This window comes from Puntigrus tetrazona, chromosome 17 (assembly GCF_018831695.1).
Source record: "Puntigrus tetrazona isolate hp1 chromosome 17, ASM1883169v1, whole genome shotgun sequence".
Lineage (NCBI taxonomy): Eukaryota > Metazoa > Chordata > Actinopteri > Cypriniformes > Cyprinidae > Puntigrus > Puntigrus tetrazona.
In genome coordinates this window covers 7,518,818-7,542,220 of record NC_056715.1, presented here as the reverse complement: position 1 = coordinate 7,542,220, position 23,403 = coordinate 7,518,818, and the positions used below count along the sequence as shown (strand labels likewise).

Below are 23,403 nucleotides of genomic sequence, written 5' to 3'. Positions count from 1 at the left end.
GTTAGCTAACGTTAAATAAGGAACATCATTGTAAAGTGTTACCGTTATTTGTCTTATTTTTGACCTTTCCATTATTTTTTCTTTTGTGTTTTCATCTCTTTTTATGTTTGGAGTAATTAAAGAGCAGACGTTGTTTTGATGTTCACCACAAAACCTTCTTCTATATTTCTAATAAATTCACGTGAAATTCACCTTAATAACAGTCGTAGTAGTCGTAGTTAAAATGCAGTTATTCCTGTCTGTCGTTTATGTGAATTTTTGTTACAGTTTATAACCACTAGATGGCACCGGTGATCACCAGAGTTCACAGAATACTGACAATCAAGTCAAAAGGTCTCTGGTTCATTTGGTTCTTTAATGAAAAATCACTCAAACTAACAAGCAAAAAAAGTTTTAACTAAGTTTTGCTCACCTCTTTTCGATGTCAACTAAAAAAATCACTGTCAGGTTTTACAACACTTGCCTAAACCATTTAGGATGTCTCTGGAACATGCAACAAGAGTGATTATAAAACCAACTGGAACTTTCTGTTATTGGCTCATGCTGCAGCAGCGATCATTCTGGCGGTGTTGGCAAAGGTTCTGGACTTTTTCATAATAGGCCTGATGTTTTTTGGGTCCGGTTTTGCCAGCAGTTAGTGCTAGCTGAAGGCTATGTGCCATGTATGACTTGCACTGAAAGTTTGTGAATTTACCTAAAAGTTTAAGTTATGATAAGAAGTTTGAACTATTCTCAGCGATATTATTCAATACCATTTTAAATACAATTTATTAAATAAAATGTATCTACAAAGTCATCACGATCCACTGGTTAGGCTGTTAAGTTTTTGAAATAAGTCTCTTTCAAAATGCCGCATTTACAAACATACAGGAAAATTTTTTATGTAATTGTTTCTTTGACAAAAGCTGCATTATCTGGAGTCAATATTCCTTTCTTTATTGTCTCATGATCCTTTATAAATCATTCCAATACACTGATCTGATGCTAAGGTCAAAAGTACCACCAGTAACCATTAATGTCTTGGTAACGTAACATTGTGTTTTGCCATGGAGTAATGGTTTTCAGCATTTTTCCTTTTTTCTGTTTCTGGTGCAATTGTAGTCTTTGCCAATGTATCAAATAAACTTTTATTAAAAACATATAAAACAGTTTTGCTCTAGAAAAACGCAATATCAAAAGGTTTTTAATTTTTCAACAACAAACATTTCTGTTTATTTTACAAAAAAAATGGTTAGAAATTCCAAACAAGTTTCGAAAAGCTCCTCAAGTAGCTGTGCACTAAACTGTTGGGTAACGAAAGAGCATATCTATATTCTGGAAAGTCTAATCGTGTCCAATGGCTTATGTTGAACAGTGAACAGTAGTAGCATCCTCTAAATCATTCATTATGATTAAAATAAAAACAATTATAAATGTGAATCTACATCACTGTGCTTTGTACAGTCTAAATCTCAGGCTGAGCTTTTGCTCTGCCCGTCATTTCAAGAACAAGGACAATTGGCCAGATGTCCCTCAAAGGGGCGGGGCAGAGGACACACCCGGTAAGTTCGTTGGTGGGGTCCATGAACACCAGCTCTGTTCGGGGTCAAGGGTCAATCTCCATGGGAATGATAGTGAGGATGACGTCCTCATTGCCACGTCGCACCACCACACGTAAACTGGTGTCTTTTTTGATGGCTGTGCTTACATCCGTTGCGGTGGAGATCCTCTGACCATTGATAGAAATGATGACGTCGTGCTCCTTAAGTCCACCTCTGCAGAAGAGACAGAGTAAAGGGAAAAAAGCAGTTAAGGAGGAAGACTACAGAGCACTGAAATAATTCATTTTGATTAAGGCCTCCTAATCTTTAGAGTTTACATCACAGAAACTGAAACCTCTCCAGTACAAATCAAATACTCCTGGCTTTCCCAGAATTACTCCAAAACAGCTTCCAAAACCAACTCTTAAGGCTGTACGTAATGTATTTTTACAGTTGTTGTAGAACTGTACGCTTCATCATAATATTAACATTAAAAGCGTAATGGCTCTATAATTCAGTCCTTATCGCTTTAAATGACTTTTTAACTCATATTTCAGAAACACACACCTACATCTATATTAGGTCATATAAAACACATTCACACGCCCTCACAGAGGTTATATACTAGACTTCACAAGTACTTCCTGTTTGTTGGACTGCAAGTGTGACATTTGGTGATCATCTGTTATGCAATTGTGAATCATAAGCACGGTGGTGTTGCGGTGAGAGGAAAGAAGCAGTTGTTTGTATGTCTGGGTGCCACCGGAGCTTGTTCCTAACATGTCCAAGCTTTCTGGAAAACTAAAAATGGATCAGGATGTGGTGGGCAGTGGATAGGACTGTGGTTGTGGAATTACATCAAAACGACATTTCATGCACAAAGAATTTCATCAGATGAACCTGGAAAACCTAAATTTGCCTTGAGTACATATTTGGTTTTGATTTTTAACAAGCTTGTAATAAAAACAAGACATTCTAAAAATGTTCACGGATATGATGTGGCAGTGACAAGGCCTGAGTCATAGGTTTTCTCGTTAATCAGCACGTTGATCCAAACCTGTTTGAAACCTGTTTCTTGTTGGAAAGACATGAGGGCGCATAAAAGCATTACTTTCATTTTTAACTGAATTATTAATCATTTTTTCATTTTTATTTTTTGCACCCTACATGCGTCTCTTTTTTTGTGTGAGTCAATAAACACGATGGGCTGAAATAATGAACATCGGCATGATTTTTGTGTGTGTGTGTGTGAGAGTGTGTTTTGATAGGTGGGGGTTAAATTCGAAATTTAAAACATGTGGAGACAGATGGAGCCAAAGACAATATCTTTTTCCAAGCATGACGGCAGAGAGTATGTGGCCAGTAAAAACAGCATGAATTCTGGCAAACGAGTTGACCTGGACTCTTGACCTGCTTGGCATTATGGGACTTTGAGTTTTGGTGACTCACGCTGCAGCTGGGGTTTTGGAGATGACCTCAATCACATAGGCTCCTGAAGTGATGTCAGGGAAGTCGCGCAGTCGGCCTTTCAGCTCTTTGGACAGTCTGTGAGCAGGAATACATCAGATATGTTTTCATCAAAGAATCAAAGCGGTAAAATATTTTCCATCCAGAAAAACCCCTAATAGCCTCAAATTATAATAAGGTACTACAAATCACACAAATAATTACGTAAGATCTTCCATAAGGTCATGATAGTAATTTGATGCATGGACGTGGTTATGTACTCACGAAGGAGTGAGGGTCATCATACGAACACCGATGTATCTTTTCTTAGTCGCACCTCGACCTGTAGTGGCAACACCCAAATAATTAAGCAACAAACTCTGTCATGTGTTATTTCTGAATGTGAATGTACTGTCGTACCTCTGGCCAGTCTGTCATATGACTCTGCGAGAAACTGTCGTATCTTGTCTGATGGAATAGCGAATGAGATTCCAGCAGTCACTTTTAATGTATTGATCCCAATCACTTCACCATCCTATAGGAGAAAAAATGATCAGGTATGCACACGATCACCCTGGAGCACAGCACTGCTCTTCATATACTGTACTTTAAACATTGTAACGTTTTGAATGTCCATACCTAATAAATGCGCATAAGTCGGTAATATAAAACAAATGGTCATATTTATGTCTCTTAAAATGTGTAATTAATAAACTTTCTACTAATAGTCAAATGTTAAATGACTTATATATATATATTTTTATTTATTTTTATTTTTATATTTTTATTAGTTATACTTGACCATTAGTTAACCAAACAAAAACACATCCCATGATCTTTCATGGCTCTTGCATAACTTAGTCTTACATTGTCTTGCATAATATAGTCTGCTAAAAACATTTCAATAATTTATCAACGTTACTATTGGCTAAATAGTTTTTACTAAAAAACTATTCAAAATAAAATACACAAATTCTAAATATTCATAATAATAATTGAAAAAATATTTTTAATACTAAAATATCATTTACTGAAATTAATATTTCATGTCAGTTTATTTATTTTGTTTGGCAGGGAGCTTTGACTGTAATGCTGTAATTGGCAAAACAAACATTTGGATGAGACAAAACTCACTCAAAACCAATCACCCTCTTTTTGTTTATTAAGACCCTTCCATATAAACTCTTTACTATGGTCAGTTAACTTGGGACATAAACATAAAAAAGGTGCATTTTTTTACACATATGACTGATGGTTCGAGTTCCACCACGTTAAATTAGTCTCACTGGGGTAACATTACTGTAACACCAGACACATGCATTCTGGGAAAGTTGGCCCTGATGATTACCACACAGTCATGCTCTGTGCAAATATAAGCAGTGATTATGTATGTTCATATGGGATATTATTTAGCAGTTTTGGAATTGGGAAATGCTCACCAGATTGACTAATGGTCCTCCTGAGTTTCCATACTGTAAAAGAGACATTTCGTGCCTTAAGAAATGCTTTTGTTTCATGGCTTGATTTGTGCGTGCATGGATGTGTGAGAGACACACATTAAAATAATAATATAATGTGTAATAAATTACTTTAAAATAAAAATAAAGCAATAAGTAAAATTTACAGTTGTAGTAATTCACTTACATTAATGATGGCGTCAGTCTGAATGTAATCCATATCTGAGTTTCGTAGACCCAATTCTTTCCCGCCTCTCTGCGTGGTGCTCACTATCCCTGTGGTAACTGTATTCTGGAGGGAAAATGGGCTGCCGATAGCAACCACAAATTCTCCTGGTCTGAGGTCAGCCGATCGGCCGAGGAGAAGCACAGGCAGCTTACTCTGTTGGGCAGAAAGAGAGAAAAGGAATACATGTCTGTTACGTACAGAATGCAGCCTTTATTTTGGTGTCTACTCATGAGACAGAAATATCCCAACCCTTCACAATCCTAAAGCCTGCAAAAGTTTATAAAAGGACTTTAATTGAAATCCAATAGTGGCCACCCAACACAGCTGCTTTTGACATTCTAGCAACTTTATGACATTGCAAAGTCAGTCATGTCATAAATGCTTGTATGCAGGCGTTCCATAATTCTAGCCTTCAATTTCCTGAACTGCCCAGAACTGCCACACAAACAGTTCTATTCTAACACCTCTGTGCATCCGCTATCAAGTGTCTGCCAAACAGGAGTTTGGAAATTAAATTCAGATCTCTGAAACCTTATCACCATGCAACCTTTATGACATCACGGAAAAGTAGGCACTTAGGACAAGATGGGACAATTTGGAATGCTGTTTTGCCCTTCCTGTGGGGAATCATTTATGGAATCTCCCCTCTCAACACAGGGGCTTGATTAGAAAGATCATTGGGACAACAGAATATGCTTGTTTAGCCATGGTGTCCATTCTGTTTACTGGCAGTAAAAATAGAGTCAGAGAGTTGATAGCAGACACGCTAAGCTTGATAAACACACCAGACGCACTTACCTTCTCATTTTGCGTGCAAGTATATGGGCTCTGTATTTTAGGGATAGTTCAGGTGACAGCAGTGTAAGTTGTATTTCCTAACAAAGCATCAGCTGAAAGGTTTTCAAGGGAAATATTCAATAAAAAACGCATATTATCACTATTGGTTTAGATGTTGTGCAGTGTCTGAGCTACCTAAGGCCTGATTTTAGAATTATACATAAGACGTTGTACAATACTACTGCTGTCTCATCCTAAATGTTAGGCTGGAAGAATATTTTATTATATCTAAACAAGCAGCATACACAATAAATAAAAATGTCAAATGTTTATAGCAATGAGAAGAACTTTAGAAAGAAACAAAATGGCTGCCTTGTTGCCATACAGTTTCAAAACAAGCTGTACCTGCTTGATACAGAGGAAGAAAACTAAGACCAGAGCTGTAAACCGATCCTAAGCTTTTATCACGAGGTGAACTCTCAGCGAACTCGACCTGTGTTAACAGTGTTTTAAAATAGAAGAGGATAAAGATGACGATGACTTGCAAACTAGACAAAAAAGTTATCACTCTCTTCTCCCTATTCTGGGGGCCAAGATGTGCAGTGATGAAATTTCACTGAATTGAAGTGACATCAATGTGATTCTGTACTTTAAATACAAATTCAAGACATATGCTCATATAGCGTAAGCACTGCAAATCCCATTTCTTCAATGTAGGTTATAACGGACATTATAAATTCATAAAATATGAATTAAACCCTCAATCTATTTAATTCCAGTTCTGTGGAATCCACCCTAATCTAGAATCCCACAGATGTGATTATATACGAGTGGTGGGAACATCACTGCTCTATTGGGTTACCATTGCAAAAAGATGAGATCATTCTTCAAACACAAAGGTCACATCAGAACTCACAACACTTATTAGCCACAATGAAGCTATGTCAGCCATTTTGTGTCAATGTGGCAAGCTATTCAACCATTTTGTGTTTGTGTGAAATGATATGAAATTTCCATTTAACATCTACATGGAAAAACCACCCTGAAAGCTTCCCTCTCTATTTCTTGCCATTTCTCCTAACCACAAAGATGAGTCAGTGTTTATGTCCGAGCTCAAAATATAGGCAATTATCAGTACATTATTCATTGGCAAGATATCAAAAATGGCTGTGACATCTAAAAAGTATTATACACACCAATGCAGGTATAGCTGCAAACAATAAAAAAGAAAAACAAAAATACAGTGAAACCAATAAATGAATATATACTTTTATCTAATATATATATATACAGTCACACACATTTTTTTCTTGCCTAAATAAATTTAGCTGCTTTATTTACATGAAATATTAGACAAGCTACTCAGACACAAAACAGATGAAGGTGACCTGTTTTGTTGGTCATTTCAGCAAGTTGTGAGGTTATCATAACAGGCCATGAACTCTAATAAAGTTCTACTATGCTAGACTACAGGTCAGCAGTTCCTTATAAACATTTACCAGCAGAAACACCTGCATCCATCTGGCCTGTAAAAGCATGACAGCTACCCAGGTGTCTTTGTTATTGATACTGCAGTCAGAGAATACCAGTCAATCGGGAAGAGTTAAAACAGTCTCAGGCTCACCCAATACCAATGAAACAGTAGAAAAACTTTGAGAAATAAGGCTTTGTTGTTCCCCTAAGACTTCCAAGATAAGGCTATTGATATTTCCACTGAAGATGTGCATAAAAAAAAACAGCACAGAAAGTGTAAATGATGTTATGATGTGGAGAAATACTAAGTGTTTCTTCACCTGTAAAATTGGTAGTGATGTATTTTATTTCCTTAGGTGATTTTAATTTCCTTTCGCGTTCGTTTTAATCAAACAGCAGTTTGTAGAGCTGAAACAGACATTTCCCCAGCCCACGACCCTTCCAGTAGTTAATAAGCACTTACGCAGGTGCAAAACTGAGTAACACAGTCTGCCGAAGGTTTAGATTATGATTATAAGGTAGTTATGGAATTACACAGAGTTTCCAGAGGTCGATGTTCCCATGCACTACTAAAAATGTGTGTCTGCCTTTAAACACCAGTTTGCAGTTAGTCACAATCTGAACAAAAGCAGCAACAGCAGCATTCGAAGACATCATTAGCTACTTGCAGTAAAAAGTGACTGGGAACTGGAGATACTGAGATCACCGTCCCACTCTGTCATCATTGTGCCCGTCAGTAGGCACCTCGTCCCATATTGTGCCTCTAATTACTATGCTGTGAGTAACTTTAAAAGATAAGCGCCAGTCTGCAAGCACTAAATTCTCCACTTGGTGGGTTTGCGTTGGATGTGGCTGCAAGTTATTTTCAGTGAATGAACTATTGAAGGTTCTTCCCAAAGGAAACCTCAGATATTTCTCTTTTAAAAGATCAGTAAACTTAATAGAGCTTTGAATTATGTTTCATTTAAGTTTAGCCTAGTCTTTGTCTTTTGGGATTTCTCAGAAAATTCCCTATGAGTAATAAAAACGGATATAGATGACATAAATATTAATAAATGTTAATAAAATTAATTTTGTTCAAATGGAACTTTCAGACTTTTAGTTTTTGTGGTCTTCTCTGAGACCCCAGTGAAAATAACATTGTATTTACACGCATGGTCAAACATTTAGTAAAAACAAAGCAATTATTTGACTTTTAAAACATCGTGTAAATTATTTAGCCCATCTGAAATTAAATTATCAACTGTAACTGATAGACGACTAACAGATTAGTTACTCAATTTTAAATCATTGTCCTGCAGCATATAAGCAAGTTAATAACAGATATCCATAATAATATCCATTCTGTGATTGCTGTGAAATGCTTTAAATAATATTTAATGAATTGTGTCATGAATGGAATCGGCCAAAGTACATACATAATATTTGGACAGATGAGGCTGTAGCTTGATAATGAAACAATACTGTTGAGTTCTCATTTTAAACTCTAGAGGAGTTTTATGTGGTTACCAGGCTCTTTCTTTTGGAAAAAATGAGAAGAAACAATTGCGATAGCAAAAAAAAAAGCTTAATTGTAATTTACCTTCCATTCTATGTGTTCTTGGTGTATTCAGTCACAGAACAGCTGGAAATATCAGCCTGGAACCAGGAATGATACCGTATACTTCAAACTTGAGACGAGTTCAGACTTGTGAGTTTCTGAGTGTGTTTGGGGGGAGGGGGGTTTCAGTGACATACTATTTCCACATCTCTGTCCTGCATGGTATACCATGTATATCTTCTTTGCATTAGTACACTTCCACATTTGCTTTCACATGGCCAAACCTGCTTCTCTGTTCCCACGTGTGATTCACATCTTACCCTGTAATATTAAATGACTAATTTTGGCTCAACCAGCAGTCAGCCACATTAGTAGTCTGGACTGCATTTTAGGCCACTGGAACATCGCTAATCCAAAGAAAACCTGACTGTGTGCACGCTACGTATTAGCCTTAAAGCTCTTAACTTAAATGGGAAACTTTCTCTTTGCCTTGGCTCACAACCAGAGCACAGGAATGGAAAGGAAGACACGGGAGATTTACAAATGAGTTGACTAAATGTGTGATGGGCTGAGACATGAATATGATTCATTTTCCTGGAGCTTCTGAGTTCGGGAACAGGAATGATGGGAAGTTCAACAGATCATGGACGTTGGACCCTCAAGAGCTTCCCATCTGCACAGTGTTGCCCCGAAAATGGGTGAAATTTGTGTCCTCATACACATACATATGGATTCATTTTCAGTCCCTAACCACATTTCCTCTCTCTCTCACTTTCCCCTCTTTTCTGTTTCTGAAGTCTGGCTGTTGCAGACAGAGTAATGATTTCCCGAGAGGCAGACAGTCACCAATAAAGGGAGAGAGAAGGAGGAAGAAAGACAGTGAGAAAGATAAAATATTGGGATGAAAGTAAATAATCTGCTCTATGACTCCCCTCTCAGTTCATCCACCATGTGCTGCCCATTTTCTGCATGAGTGAAACTGTGTTTTGTGAAAAATATATTCATTCTTTCTCATCAAATAAAGGCACATGCATGCTATGTGTGAGTTTTTAAGAGTAACTTATTAAAATTTGTGGCGGAGCTAACAATTTTAACTATGAATACATCAACAAAAAACAAAGCAGCAAGACAATGAGCTACAATGACTTTTTCTGTCATGTATTTTGCTCTCTTTTAAATTGTTAAATTGTTAGAAAGCGGATTCCAAACCAGGTTGATCGACTCAAAATAACGATTTATAGCATAAACAACTACTAAAACATTCTTATATCTCAAACAGTACAGCATGGTGCTTGAAACACCAAGGTCAAGTTCCCAGAGAATGCATGAACTGACAAATAGTTTCAAAATCACATTAATTATGTTTACATGCACTTTAAAAGTTCATTTTGTTCAGACCAAAGCTGTAATTTATCTTGAAATGCTATTCTTGTTTTATTTTGACTGTAAAGGTTTCAGGATTGTTTTGAGAAATTGGATTACCAGACCTAAATAATGCGCCTGTAGCTCAGTTTCATCCTGCATGTATACATGTTAATCAGACTCAGACAACTTGAACTGTAGCTGGACTACTCAAAAATTCGATTTTAACTGTGAATGTAAATTTACTTACTGAATGTTTGACAGTACTGACCTACTTAAAACCTCTCAACATGCATCAGAAAAAAAGGGGACATTGCAATAATTGCTTACAGGGATGCAGGCACACACAAGTTCTCTCCAACACACACACACAGTCTCCTCAGGGTCTTTGCAGCGCCTAATTCTTTTCCAGAGCGTGACCTCCAACTCACTTATGCCGTTCAAACCAATGCCCTTTTCTCCTCTTTTTTTTTTTTTTACTTTTCCCACATGCCCTGTTAGTTAGAAGCAAGTCTTAAATCAGAGATCAGAGACAAGTCTGTCTCTCTCAAACTCTCTCCCTATTGCTCACACATACGCACATGACCATATGATGTCATTCAAGATCACTCACTCGCTCAAACTGGGGCAAACTCTTTAGCAGCTGGGCATTAAAGAGCCCTCTGATTCAATCCAGCAGCATCAGAAACACCAGCTGAGAGAGAGCTACATAAAACATCTCAGACTATAGGCACTACCATGAGATCTATTTTGACTGCAGGGATCAGGATAAGAAACAGTTGAGGAATCTGATCTTGGAGCAGTATGCATTCTTTGGGAACACCAGATCAGATTAAACATGCAGTCTTGGCTTGCGTGTGCTTTATTTCTCTGGAGAACATATGTTTAGGAGACTGAGTGATTGTGAGGTTAGAATTGTCAGCCAAACATGCTGCCTGGTGTCTATCAGCCAACAGTGACATATATTTTGAGAGCCTGTACAGTGCATTGCAGTGGGGGGTTGTGGGTAATAGAAAATTTCGCTTAAGACGCCTTATAAGGATTGCATTGATCATTTTGTATTTATGGGGTCAGTAATGTTACTATTTTGGTTACATGAAAAGTCTCCTTTCCAAATATCAACAGGGCTGTGTGAATGCAGTAATTGCTGAAATACGAATGCCAAGTTTGAATTCCTGCAATCTTTAGCTTGGGCATCTGTTTTTTTTCTGTTAATGAAACACTCTTAGGTTATTTGGACTTGGGGTTTGATGTTGCACTAATAGTAACTATATCCTAAAACAGAGCCTGGTGTGTTTAGTGCATTGCCGTTCAAATTCAAGCTTGAACCTCTTCAGTATAAACAATCAGGATCAAAAATAAAACCTTAGTTTCCATTTATAAACCACGGTGAGGCAACTTCCTGTATTAAAAGACATTATAAAACTGTTCAATCTGTCCACCTCAGTACACAACCCACACAGATGTTTGGTCTGTGGTGGGCTAAACATGCTAAGTGCCTGCTGAGAGAATAATGGTCATTAAAACAGTTTAGCTATCTGCTTTCTGGAGCATTACTTTAGCCTTCAAGTCACTGTGATTGTGTGTGTGTAGTTAAAAACACTTTTTACAATATATGTTTTTAATGACTTGTTATGCTTTTTCTAGTGCTTAAAATGCGTATAATGGGTATCATAATCAAGGAATGTGCTATGACAGCAGGGCTTTGTTAGTTTCTCTTACCGGTGAATCGATTTTTATGAGGGCGATGTCAGCTTTTTCATCAACATCCTTGATCTTAGCATCATACGAGGCTCCGTTTTTAAGCTCCACCTTCACTCGGTTTTTATTGGCTACCACATGGGCGTTTGTCACAATGAGGCCGTCGTCAGACACCACAAACCCTGATCCACTTGCCACTGCCATTTCACGCTTTGAGTACACCATCCTAAACAAGACAGAAAGAGCATGAAAAGAGATCGAAACTGAGTTAAATAAAGAGATATTTGGTGAAATATTCTACTTTAATATATAGACTAATGGTAATGTGGAACTTACTTGCGATACAGTTCAATATGAACCACAGCAGGGGCGATCTTTTCTACAACATCTGCAATGAAGTTGTACTTGTATCGGAGACTGTTGGGGTTATCATGGATAGCTGAAACTAAAAAAAAAAAAAGATTTAATGGAAATGTATAACTAAAGAAATGGACAGTAGAGGACAAACATCTGAAAATATGAAATGACATCACTTAAACAGGATACGGAAAGGAAAATGACTAGACTAGTTGTTAACTAAAAAAAGATAAGTGGTGGGATACCTCTGTGTAAATATATATATGGGACTTCTGTTGCTTACGTAAATCAGCATCACACTCTCTCTCTCTCTTACTCACACACACACACACACACACACACACACACACAGACACGTGAGGGGCAAGATCTGAGGAGTCTCTTGGAGGACGTGTCTGGAAATGTTGACTCCCGTCCTCTGTAATTTCACTATGAAGGAAAAGACGTGAGAGATATTTTTTCCTTTCAACCAAAAGAGTTTATTATCAGCACTCAAAAGCTCATAATATATATATGAAGTGTATGAAAATTGGTCTTTTATTTTCACTCTTTTTCGTTTCATCACCCTCAGGGTCAGACTGTTTTGGTATGCATCACAGACTCAAATGTGCAGACGACAGCAGCTGTCATTTGATCCAATCAGAAAGACAGTCGCTGTAATGATGAAGGGGCCCATTTAATTATACAGGATCACAGGGACCCCAAGAACTGGCTGTTGGAAAGCATGCAAGTTCAAAAGACAAATGTGTCTGTGGCCAAATGGGTTTGTGCTAAGTGAGGAACATTAAAATGAAAGAGTGGAGTGGTTTATGACGAGTTATAATGTTTGCTCAAGTGTAATTAAAGTCATATCCAGCGTGGCGCTGGCATGCATTCTGACCTGAGTAATTCAACCTAATTATAGTTTTAACACCAAATCTTCTCAGTTTTGTGGAAGAAAATGTTCCGGATGACTTTGCGCATCTATTTAACAATCCAAATGTTGAGTTTTAGCTTTCTGGTGTAAATAAATATACATGCCAAAAAACTGCAGTATTGTTCAAAAGTTTGGAGTCCATGCAGTTTCTTTTTTATCTTTTTGAAAGATGTGCCTTATGTTCGTCAAGGCTGCATTTGATAAAAAAAAAATGTTTAAACAGCAATATTGGGAAATACTACTACAATTTTTTTTTCAAATGTATGCATAGACAGTTAAGTAAAACTTAATAAAAAAAATAAATAGTGAATATTCATACCTATGCTTGAATACTAAAGATGCATTGGTTAATTGGGCTATTGTTGTGATTTTTTTATATTAAACACCATAAAAAAAAGCTCAGACCCTGACTGAGACTGTATCTATCTGCATTCTGCTATGGTCACTAAAAGGTGCTCCAGAAGATCAGCTTTGCTTGAATATAAGGAACGTAAATAAACTCTTCAATCATCAAATGTCTAAATTCACCTTATATTTAGCGTATATCAGACTGCCTGGACTGGAGATTTACTCAGGGAGGTCAAAAGGCTAAAGAATTCAAAACAAATCCTCCCTTCAACCATGCAGTGGAAAGGTATTTGTTTTTTTTCCTCTTTGAAAGACAGACCTATGATTAGGTCAAATACACTGGCAGAAACAATAGAATCAGACATGCTTGTCTCATCTTGGCCCATGCTCAGATACTGCAACCCAAGAGGATCACAAAGATTTAAGGAAATCTATAACTTCTTATCTCAGACAGGACAAAACCTTTCTAGGCATTTTATGAATCATTAGTGCATATTCTGGGCCTACTTTCACTGCAACCTTCAAAATGATTTAACCAGAGCTACTGTAGATGCATTTATGGTTTAAGACTCCATAACCTTTGCTCTGAGAGCTGCAAGACTGTAAAATCTGACAGTCAATCACATTACCAACTCTGACAGACACAAAATCATTATTGACATTCACACCTGCTCATGCATCTGCTGACTTATCTTATCCGATGAATTGAACTGATGTATTAAAGTGAACACACAGTATTGGGCACAGAAATTAAACCATCACAACTAACCATTCTCTGCAGACCAACCCGGAAAAAGAAAAGAAAAGTTTATTTTATGGCGACAGAATATCCAGTGTGGTGAGACTGACCAGCTCCAGACCAACATTAAACAAGGCATTCAATCCAAAATCACATGTTTTGAGAAAAGCTATAAAAAAAGTAAATAAAAAACAACAGTAAAACTCTAGATCAAAATGGACAAAGTCCACTTTAAAATGATGCATCAGTAATCCAATAATAATTATAAAATTGATAGTTCGGACTCTATTCTGATTCAGCGGTTAAAGCCAATGTAAGATGTTGTGTTGCTTGGCAAACATAAACATCCTGCAGTTAGGGTAATGTACTATAACATATCAGAACAATGGTTTGTCCTCATTCCTGTCAATAACACATTTATTTAACTTTTTTTTTTTTTTTAAAGGGCAGAAGCTCATAAGACACCTTACTTGTGGTTAAAACACTGCGATGCAAACCTGGCTAATTACTTATGTAAAATTTTAGTAAAGTTATATATATTTTTTAACTACTGGGCTGGCATCCAAATCTACCAAGAATGTGCTTGTTTCTGAACTCAAGACATCAAAAGTCTACGTTCTGTCTGGCCTTTGTGTTTTCCTGAAACACTGCCAGATTACAGCATATGGTCTGAGAGAAAGAAATTACATTTGTCCTAGAGATCCTGGATGTCTCTCCTGGGGAGGTGGAGACATGCAACCTGGTTGGACCATTAATATGAGCATTGCTTTTCTGTTTGATTTCAGAATAAGTAATCTTGATGGTGAATTGGTGTATACATAAAGCTATTCATATTGCATGTTTAAGAAGAAAGAAACTTCTAGACAACAGATATTAAATGCTGCGTAAAATAGTGTCTTTGATTTTAAAATATATTAAGCATGTTACAATATGTTTACTATATCCACATTTGGAAGACTCCAAGACGATAAATCTTCTAGCCAGATGTTCAAAGAGTTTGCATTCAATCAACTCAGGTATTTCTACCCAAGCCAGGAAATTTTAACAGTATTTGCTATTACCGTTCAAAGGTTTGGGATCAATAGGTTTAAAAAATATTTTATTAAAAATATTTAATAAAAAAGTATTTTTATTCAGCAATCTCGGATAAGAGACAGTAAAAATAAATAAACTCTTAGTTTTATATTTAAGATAAATGGATTTTTTTTTTTACATTAAAACAATATATCAAGGTTTTCAAAAAAATAAAAATTATTAATATTAAGAGGAAACATTTTTCGAGAACCAAATTGGTATATTATAATTATTTCTGAAGAATAATTTGACACTAACAACTAAAGTAACGCTGCTGAAAATTCAGCTGTGCCATCACAGGAACAAATAGCATTTTGAAAAAATACAATCACAAAGAAAACAGCTATTTAAATAAGAATAATATTTTACAGTGTTACCATTTTCAAATACATAATAGCCTTCAAAAACATAAAAAACCACCCCAAATCTTTTGAACATTACTGCAGTATGTGGATGGAAGTGAAAAGATAAATTGTTCTGTTCTGTTCTGTTCTATTCTATTCTGAATCTGCTTCTGCATGGTTCTGGCATGAAGAGTTCACTCCTGGCTAGCACGGTTTTTACAAAAGTCAGTATGGGTGAGGGATGCAACCTTGTGAACATGATGAACAGGTCATGCCTGTGGCTCTGAGTTATAGTTATGGTGTCCAGTTACAGTTGTGTAAGCTCTGTCTGAGGCCTCTCTGTGGGGTTTGTAAAGGATTCAGACTCGAGAAGTGTGTTTATTTGAGTTCAGTCAAGGCCTATGTAGGTGAGCAGAGAGCAGGAAATGAGTCCTTACTGTGGGAAAGTCTTACTGGCCTATATTACACTACAGAAGCACATAAACTTAAAGAAAGCTGGCTGTTGGAGAAAATGTATTTGCAAGAGTTTGAGGGAAAGGAGAAGCGGTTTCAAGGCAGTGAGAAAGAGACATAAATGCATCCGACGAATCGTAAAGCATTAATAACGAATCTTTTCATGATCCAGTCATAACACATATCATTCACACTTATGTGCTTGTCTATTCTTGTTCTCATACATAGGCTAATTTCTAGACTGAGCATCTACTTGTAGATATGTGCGTGTTAGTATCAGTAAAAAGAAATAAAGCCATTCGACTACACTCATAAACAAACATGTCTTTCATAATATGCTCATTGAAGATAGTTAAACAAAAGCTGATTCTGGACAAACAGAGCACACACACACACACACACACACACACACACACACAAAGGACAAAACCTTACTCAGAATTTAAACAATACACATTATCGAAACAAAGAGACAATGAAAGGATGAGATACTTTTTTAACCATATCAAACCATACCTTCACACGCACACTGTCATTGCTGTTTAGAGTTAGAGAAAAATCTTAAAAATAAGATCTAAGAGCCTGAAATTAATTATTTGGGAGTTATAAGCAGGATATGAAGGAAAGAGATATGTAGATATAATGGGCTACATATAGACACAAGTGACAAGAAAAATACAATTTCAAAAGAATGGTTGAAAAACAACAGTGAAAATGAAAATTAAAGTAAATCTCACATATATTTCAACCAATCATCTACAGGCAAATTTTATTTGTACTTTGGTATAATTGTACAAAACATTAAGCATATTAAGCATGAGTTTGCAAAACAAGTAAAACAATAATTGATTTATTAATGTTATGCAAAAGCAACAACATCAGCAAATGCATTCTTACAAAAAATTATAGCGTTTATACATTATAGTAAAGCAGCATAGAGATGAGAGAAATATGTGCCTCGAGCACCTATAAAACCCACAGAACTAACACACACAGCATAAAAATAAAAACAGATAAAAGTGCATAAACCACTGCACATACACTCGACAGAAACTAATGAAAAGTCTGAAACAGGCAAACACAAATGTGCTGAGAGTGTGTATCATGACAGAATTTAAATGTTTTGGTTACACATTACAGTGCATTAAAGGACTGTAATTATTGGTTTCTAATGCACACAAAACACAGCATAAGTAATAACAAAACAAAAAAAAAGAATTGCCAGCAGAAAAAAAATATGCAAAGACAAAATACAATAAGCTCTGGGAAACTAGCCTGAAATGCTTAATGGAAACCATGCAAAAGAAGAAGAACGCTGCCATGTACTTAAAACACACACACTGCCCAATGCTCTCTCCAGTTCAGGGCTTCTGTAGAGATTTCAGGATTACAGTTGAGGTCCAATATGAATAAATCATTCACTTAAGACTTGCTGCTTGTACATAAAATCCACTTCACAGGCAGCTAATTGGGTTTTGGAACAACTGTAACTAAGTTTTATGATGGCCAATCTGCCTTAATTTTCATTTAGAAATTTTCCTTTGCAGTGAAGGCAATTACAGAATGCATTGCAACAAGCAAAACAAACAAAAAAACAGAGGTGAAAATGTCACTGATACAGCAACTTCAATTAAAAAGTGTATTACTTTATCCTATATTTGTGTGTGCCGTGAATTTGACTTATTATTAAAGGAATAGTTTGCCCAAACATGAAAATTTGCTAAAATAATTTTTTTTTGTTACTCCAGCACTTTATTATACCGAATGTACTGTGTGTGAATGCGTGTGTTGCAGCCCTAAATCTAATATTACATCACTTGCTCAACAATGGATCCTCTGCAGTGAATGTGTGCCATCAGAATGAGAGTCCAAACAGCTTTAAAGAGCCCACCACACTAAACATGACAATAATCCATAAGAAAACGTTGCATGCTTGCAATAAACAAATCTACCAAGACATTTTAATGCCCTTTTTACAGGAGAAGATGGATCATGGGCAGAAACGATGATTTAAACTTAAAAATGTCTTGAAGGACTTATTACAAACACTCAGCTTTTCACTTCAAAAGACATTAATTGATGGACTGTTTGAATTTCTACAAATCCATTCTGATGAAGAAACAAACTCTACATTTTGTATGGCCCGAGGCAAACCTTAATTTTTGGGTAAACCATTCCTTTGAATTGGTCCCTATGCCGAACATTTCATATCGTGCCACTTTAGGCTCCGGCAGACAGCAAGGAAGTTTACTAAGTTCTAGAACAGAGCTAATATGTCTCAAGGTGCGACGTGAGTCTGGAACGCATTCCCCTCCTTGGGCTAGCGATGTGCAAGCCATTTCCTTTAATCACCGTCATCCAAAACAGACTGCAACATCTAGTCTTGCAGAAGAGCACCTAGATGACTTACTTTTTGCTCCAGTAAAATCTGTTTCCCGATGAATGCATTAGACTCGCAATATGACCTAAATCTGCAGCAAGCGGGAAAGAAGTGTGCAGAGAAGCAGGCAGGCCTTCAGATCCAGATGCAAATGACATCATGAGCTCTGCGGCACAGTGTGTTTTCTTTAGGAGAGGCCAGGACTTGGAAGCCACAGACCTCTCACAGCTTGGCAATTCGCTCAGAGCCTTTATTAAGCCAATATGCAGAGAATAGACAGATGTCAACGCTTATGCCAAAAGCATCCTTAATATTTAATCTTCTAAAGAACGGGCTGTGGAGTGTTGATGCTCAACAGCTGATTTAAGGAGTTTTTTTTTACTTTTGCTTGTGAGCCAACAAGTGTGTGAGGATTCGCTATCACAAATCCACTATCCAAGACCAAGACGACTATCCACTTTCAGACACAATTTAAGAGCCGGCGTCTGCCAAAATGAATACATTGAGGCTCTTTCAGTGAGAATAATGAAGAAACAGAGAAAAAGATAAAGGGAGAGCACATTTCATCTAATTTAAGGATATAAAATAGGAACTTTATTGTTTTTACTGCAATCTAAGTTAAGTTTACAACCTGCTCAAATTCATCTCACAACAATACGTTCACACACAGAAAATAAGATGCGAGAGGCTTCATTTTAAGATGTGAAACTAAATATACACAGGGCACACACATATACACAAAATGAACGCACAAGCTGCTCTGGTTTTTGTCCTTTCACAGTGGTCTTGATGAGTCAAGTTGTGTTTGTGTATATGAGCAAGCGCTATGACCAAACTGCATGCGAGGCTTCAACAACTAATTATGGCATATTATTACATATTAGCCAAACATACAAGATGCACACCTGAAGTTGGGTCTTTGATCACGTAACGTTTAGTTTGAACTTGTGGATGGCATAGTCCAAATACCGTAGCAAGAATGTCCCCATGTTCATCACAAACACTATGTAACAGACACAAACACATGCTTGACTCAAACATATATCGTTTCTGTCACTTCCTTATATGCCATCCAAATGACTTAAATTAGTCTGTCTGCTGTAAAAAAGTATTTTTATGTCTTGCATAAAAAGAAAGCAACATTCAGAACCCAGAGGGTTTACGAAAGGAAGAGATCATAAACATGAGGTGCACTGCACAGAATTTGGCCAATGATGAATATACCATCCTGCAAAAATGTCATCTGCATCTGTTGCCAACATCTGGACTCTCTCTTTCACACAATCATTCTTTCTCTCGCATCTATCTGTCTGTCTGTCTATCGGGAATTTAACTAGTGTTTACGTTGTTCATTAGTAGCATATTATTTAGCACTCATGGACTGTGTAGCACTGTAAAAAAAAAAAAAAAAAAAAAAAAAAAGTATAAAACAACAGGTAAACTGTGCTCTGTTTGTTTTTGTGAGGTACTCACCAGTCCCACAAGCCCCGCGCTGTATGAAGAGCACCGGCGGCTGCTGCAGGCTCTGCGCTCGGTTACTGACCCGCTTCAGTTCGCATATGTCCCGATAGGAGACCCCGTCACTGCCGCACACCGGGTCGCTGCTTTTACACACGCAGACACCGTTTTTCCCCCTCCTCCTGACGGTAGCGGAGTGGCCCACTCCCCCGGTCACGGAGCACTCCAAACTCTCTCCACACACCGGGTCCCCCAGCTTACCCACCCCGCCGCAAGCCTCTCCCTCCCCGGACGCGCACACCAGGCAGCAGTTACAGTGATCCATCACCTGTCCTGTAGGACAGTCCTTTGGCATCGACGGACACATGGACTTATCACACTGACTCGGACATCCGCCGATCACATAACGTTTACTGAGGCGCGCATCAGTTCGCAGCGACGTTACCAAGACGCAGAGCACAGTTATCCAAATCATATCTATCAAAGTTAAATAAATAAGGAATGTAAAAATAGAACTTCGCGGTCTTGAATTTCTAACGAGACCAACTGAGCTGCTTCCAAGCAGGAATAATCTTTGGACCGAGCTGTGTAAAATCGGTGCACCGCGGGAGCGAGCACAATGCGCGTCTCTGGAGTTTCTGCTGGCGCAGCGTTTATAAAAGCGCTCCGGATTCCACGCGCACACTTCACCACAATGACAACAAGCGCTGCGATTGGCCTGGATGTGGGAAAACTCAGAGCGAAGCGGTCTATGGTGCAAATTCAGTTTCTGAAACTGTAGTGAAAATCTGTTCACGAAAACATTAAGCTGGTACCATGGTGACGGTTTCCGACAAAAAACAAAAAAAATAATAAATACATGAAATAAGGTAATGATAAACAAACAAGCAAGCAAATGAATTAATAAACGGCAAAACTGAAGGAACCTTTAAAGGTCATTTTGTTAAAAAGAAGAAGAAAGAAATATTCAAAATGTAGATGGTGTTACATCACAGAACGGATTTGGAGAAACTGTACATGACTTGCTTAGCCACCTCAGTGAACAGCTGACAAAAACATCACAATAATTCATAAGTAGGCCTAAATGACACAACTCCAGTCAATAATTTAACATAAGTGAATAGCTGCGTGAAATAGAAATACCTATCATTAAGACTTCTGGCGAAAATACCATAATCCGTAATAAGAGCATAAATGTCAATAATTCACACAATGATTCTTCCTCCAGTGGAAAAAGTTGATACCCTGCTGTCTTGTTTAGCACTGGTTTCAGTTGTGTACGGTGCTTGATCTGTGCATATTTCTCTCCTGATTCATACAAGATGACTTTTCACTAGAGAAAATTTGGTTGAACAGTTTTTTTAGTTTTAACACTGATATGATATTTAACAAGATTGAACAAGTTTTATGAAGCAATAACATACATTAGGGAAATCCAAATTGTTGTAGGACAGTTTCAAAATGTGTAAATATTATTATTTATTAACAAAAATATTAACATTTATATTTAGGGTTGCTTACCATGTTGCTAGTTCTCTCCAGCTGCTACAGATTTAGAAACAGAGTGTGGATGGATAGCTTTTTTTCGTTTTTCTTTTTTCTCCCCAAAACCTTTGAAGCTGTGAAGATTCTTAAGACAATCAAAAACTTCTAACGACTCAGGTGGCAATAGTTAAATGAGTAAAAAACCCACAGGAAAACAAATAAACTAATTCCTATCTACCACAAACACACAGTAAGGCGTCTTTCTATGCGTTTCCATTGTTGTTATGGAAAACTATCACATTTGTGAATCTAATGGTAAACAGACCCCATCCTCCAAATAGCAAATTAATTGAACCCATAATTAAAGCTCGCAACAGAGTTATTTACTTGTGGCAGGCTGAGCTTCAGCTTCCTGCTATAATTTACAGGCTCTTGAATTAAGCCTGATAAACATTTTTGTGGTAACACATGGACTGCAGAGTTTACGAATGAGAGTGAGTCCAGGAATTTTACAGGCCTTTAATGCGTCTTGCAGAGCTTGTTCACACACAAACTACATGTCTGAGATTCTAGTGGTAGGTCTATATTTACGATGCAGTGGGCAAAAAAAAAAGAGAAATATTTTAAACATTAAAAATAAAAAATAATTAGTCTAAATACTGACTTTAAACACTTTCACTGACCAGGCCCCTGGGCTGTTTTAGTTGCTAGCATCTTTACGAGGGGTTTGGCCATGGGAGAGGCCCCTGGCCTGAGGACTATAAGGCTGGGTTGTTTTTGTGGTTAAGTGGAACCCAGAAACTCAAATAGGGTGATTTTATGGTTTTCCTTGTGAACAAAGACTATTAAGTTTGACAGTTCTGACTAATGGTTTGGTTATCTCTTCAAGTTCAATGACAACAACACTGAAACGCAGCCAGCACTATACTGTAGGCAACGCGAATAAAACTTGAAAAGACATGTCTAAAGATGGCGAGTGACCAAAATATTTTATTTTTTTGCCTGTATCCCAATAAAATCTCTGTTCAGGCAATATAAATATGTTAATTAACTACACAGTTGTTTAAGCATCTGCTACGAATGAGACTAAAATAATTATTATAACAGAAAGTTTTTGAAAAACCCACTTTAGCATTATTTACTATATTAATACTCTAAACTTGCTTTTATATTCACTTTTCATTTTAATGGTGCTTAAAGATTTAGTGAATTTGTTTGTTTTTCTCATTTGCAGTGCATTGCTACTATTATTTTTATTACATTTTAAGTTTTAGTAATTTTAGTTTATTTTATATTATTTATTTTTTTGAGGATTTAAAAAGCTTTAATTCGTGTAAAGAAATTCATGCAATCTATGTTTAATTAAAAACCAATAAGAATGAACAAGAACCGATCAATCAGTTATTCTGAAAAATGAAATTTCACAATTAATAAATGCAGCTTAAAGAAAAACCTTTCAATAACGTCATAACTGTGCATACATGAATTAACATTTACCCCTACAACTTAAAGTAATAACTGACCCAAAAATTTAAAATATCCCATATTTTACTTACCCCAAAGCCATCCTAGATGTATGTGTCTTTTTTAACAAAAATATTTCTGGTTTTAAAATTATAATGTAAATAACTGACCCATGACTACCCGCTTCTTGGTTGACCTATGCTTCGATGTATAACGCAACGGACATCATAAGTTGTGCGTTGAGTTAGAAGTCGACCAAGAAGCTGGAACTGTGCGCTCAGTCAGTTAATTACATTCTAATTTTAAATCAATAAATCTTTTTGTTACAAAAACCCATATTTCAGATTCACTGAGCTTCAAAATAATGGCAGCTCTCCACGAGCATTACCAAGCTTGAAGGAGATACTTTTTTAAAACCGTGTTCGCCTAAAAGGAGAAAGTCATATACACCTAGAATGACCTCAGGGTGAGTAAAATATGGAGTAGTTTTCATTTTTGGGTGAACTATTCCTTTAAAGCCGATTATGATTTATAGTGACGGTTCACTGAAGAAAACTAAAAGATTTGGAATGATATGAGGTTAAGGGTGAACTATCCCTTTAAAATTGTCATTTTGACTCTACCTACCAAGGCCTTGCAAAATCTTGACGACAAAATGTTCACCAACATCACCCCAGCTGATGCCATTGCTGTCATGGTCTAATAGTTCCATCGCATCTTTGATATGACAGTCTTAGTGAGGTGAGTGCAAATTTACATGAAACAAACTGCACAGGACATGGAAAACCATGGCTGTAATTTGACAACTGGTCACAACATGTTATAGAACCAAGAATAACATTTGATAGTTTAGTCAAATTACCTAATCTATTTAAATAGC

General features: G+C 36.9%; 1 protein-coding gene across 1 annotated transcript; it reads right to left on the bottom strand.

Moving 5' to 3' along the window:
* Positions 1–1,180: 1,180 nt before the first annotated feature.
* htra1a (HtrA serine peptidase 1a) lies at positions 1,181–20,220 on the bottom strand. Its single transcript, XM_043262324.1, has 9 exons — positions 19,590–20,220; positions 11,842–11,950; positions 11,527–11,731; positions 4,611–4,805; positions 4,406–4,438; positions 3,387–3,501; positions 3,252–3,309; positions 2,970–3,065; positions 1,181–1,754 (listed from the first exon to the last, which is right to left on the bottom strand). The coding sequence occupies exons 1-9, from the start codon at positions 20,047–20,049 to the stop codon at positions 1,586–1,588; spliced, it is 1,440 nt and encodes a 479-aa protein (XP_043118259.1). The 5' UTR covers positions 20,050–20,220; the 3' UTR covers positions 1,181–1,585.
* Between the last annotated feature and the right edge of the window lie 3,183 nt (positions 20,221–23,403).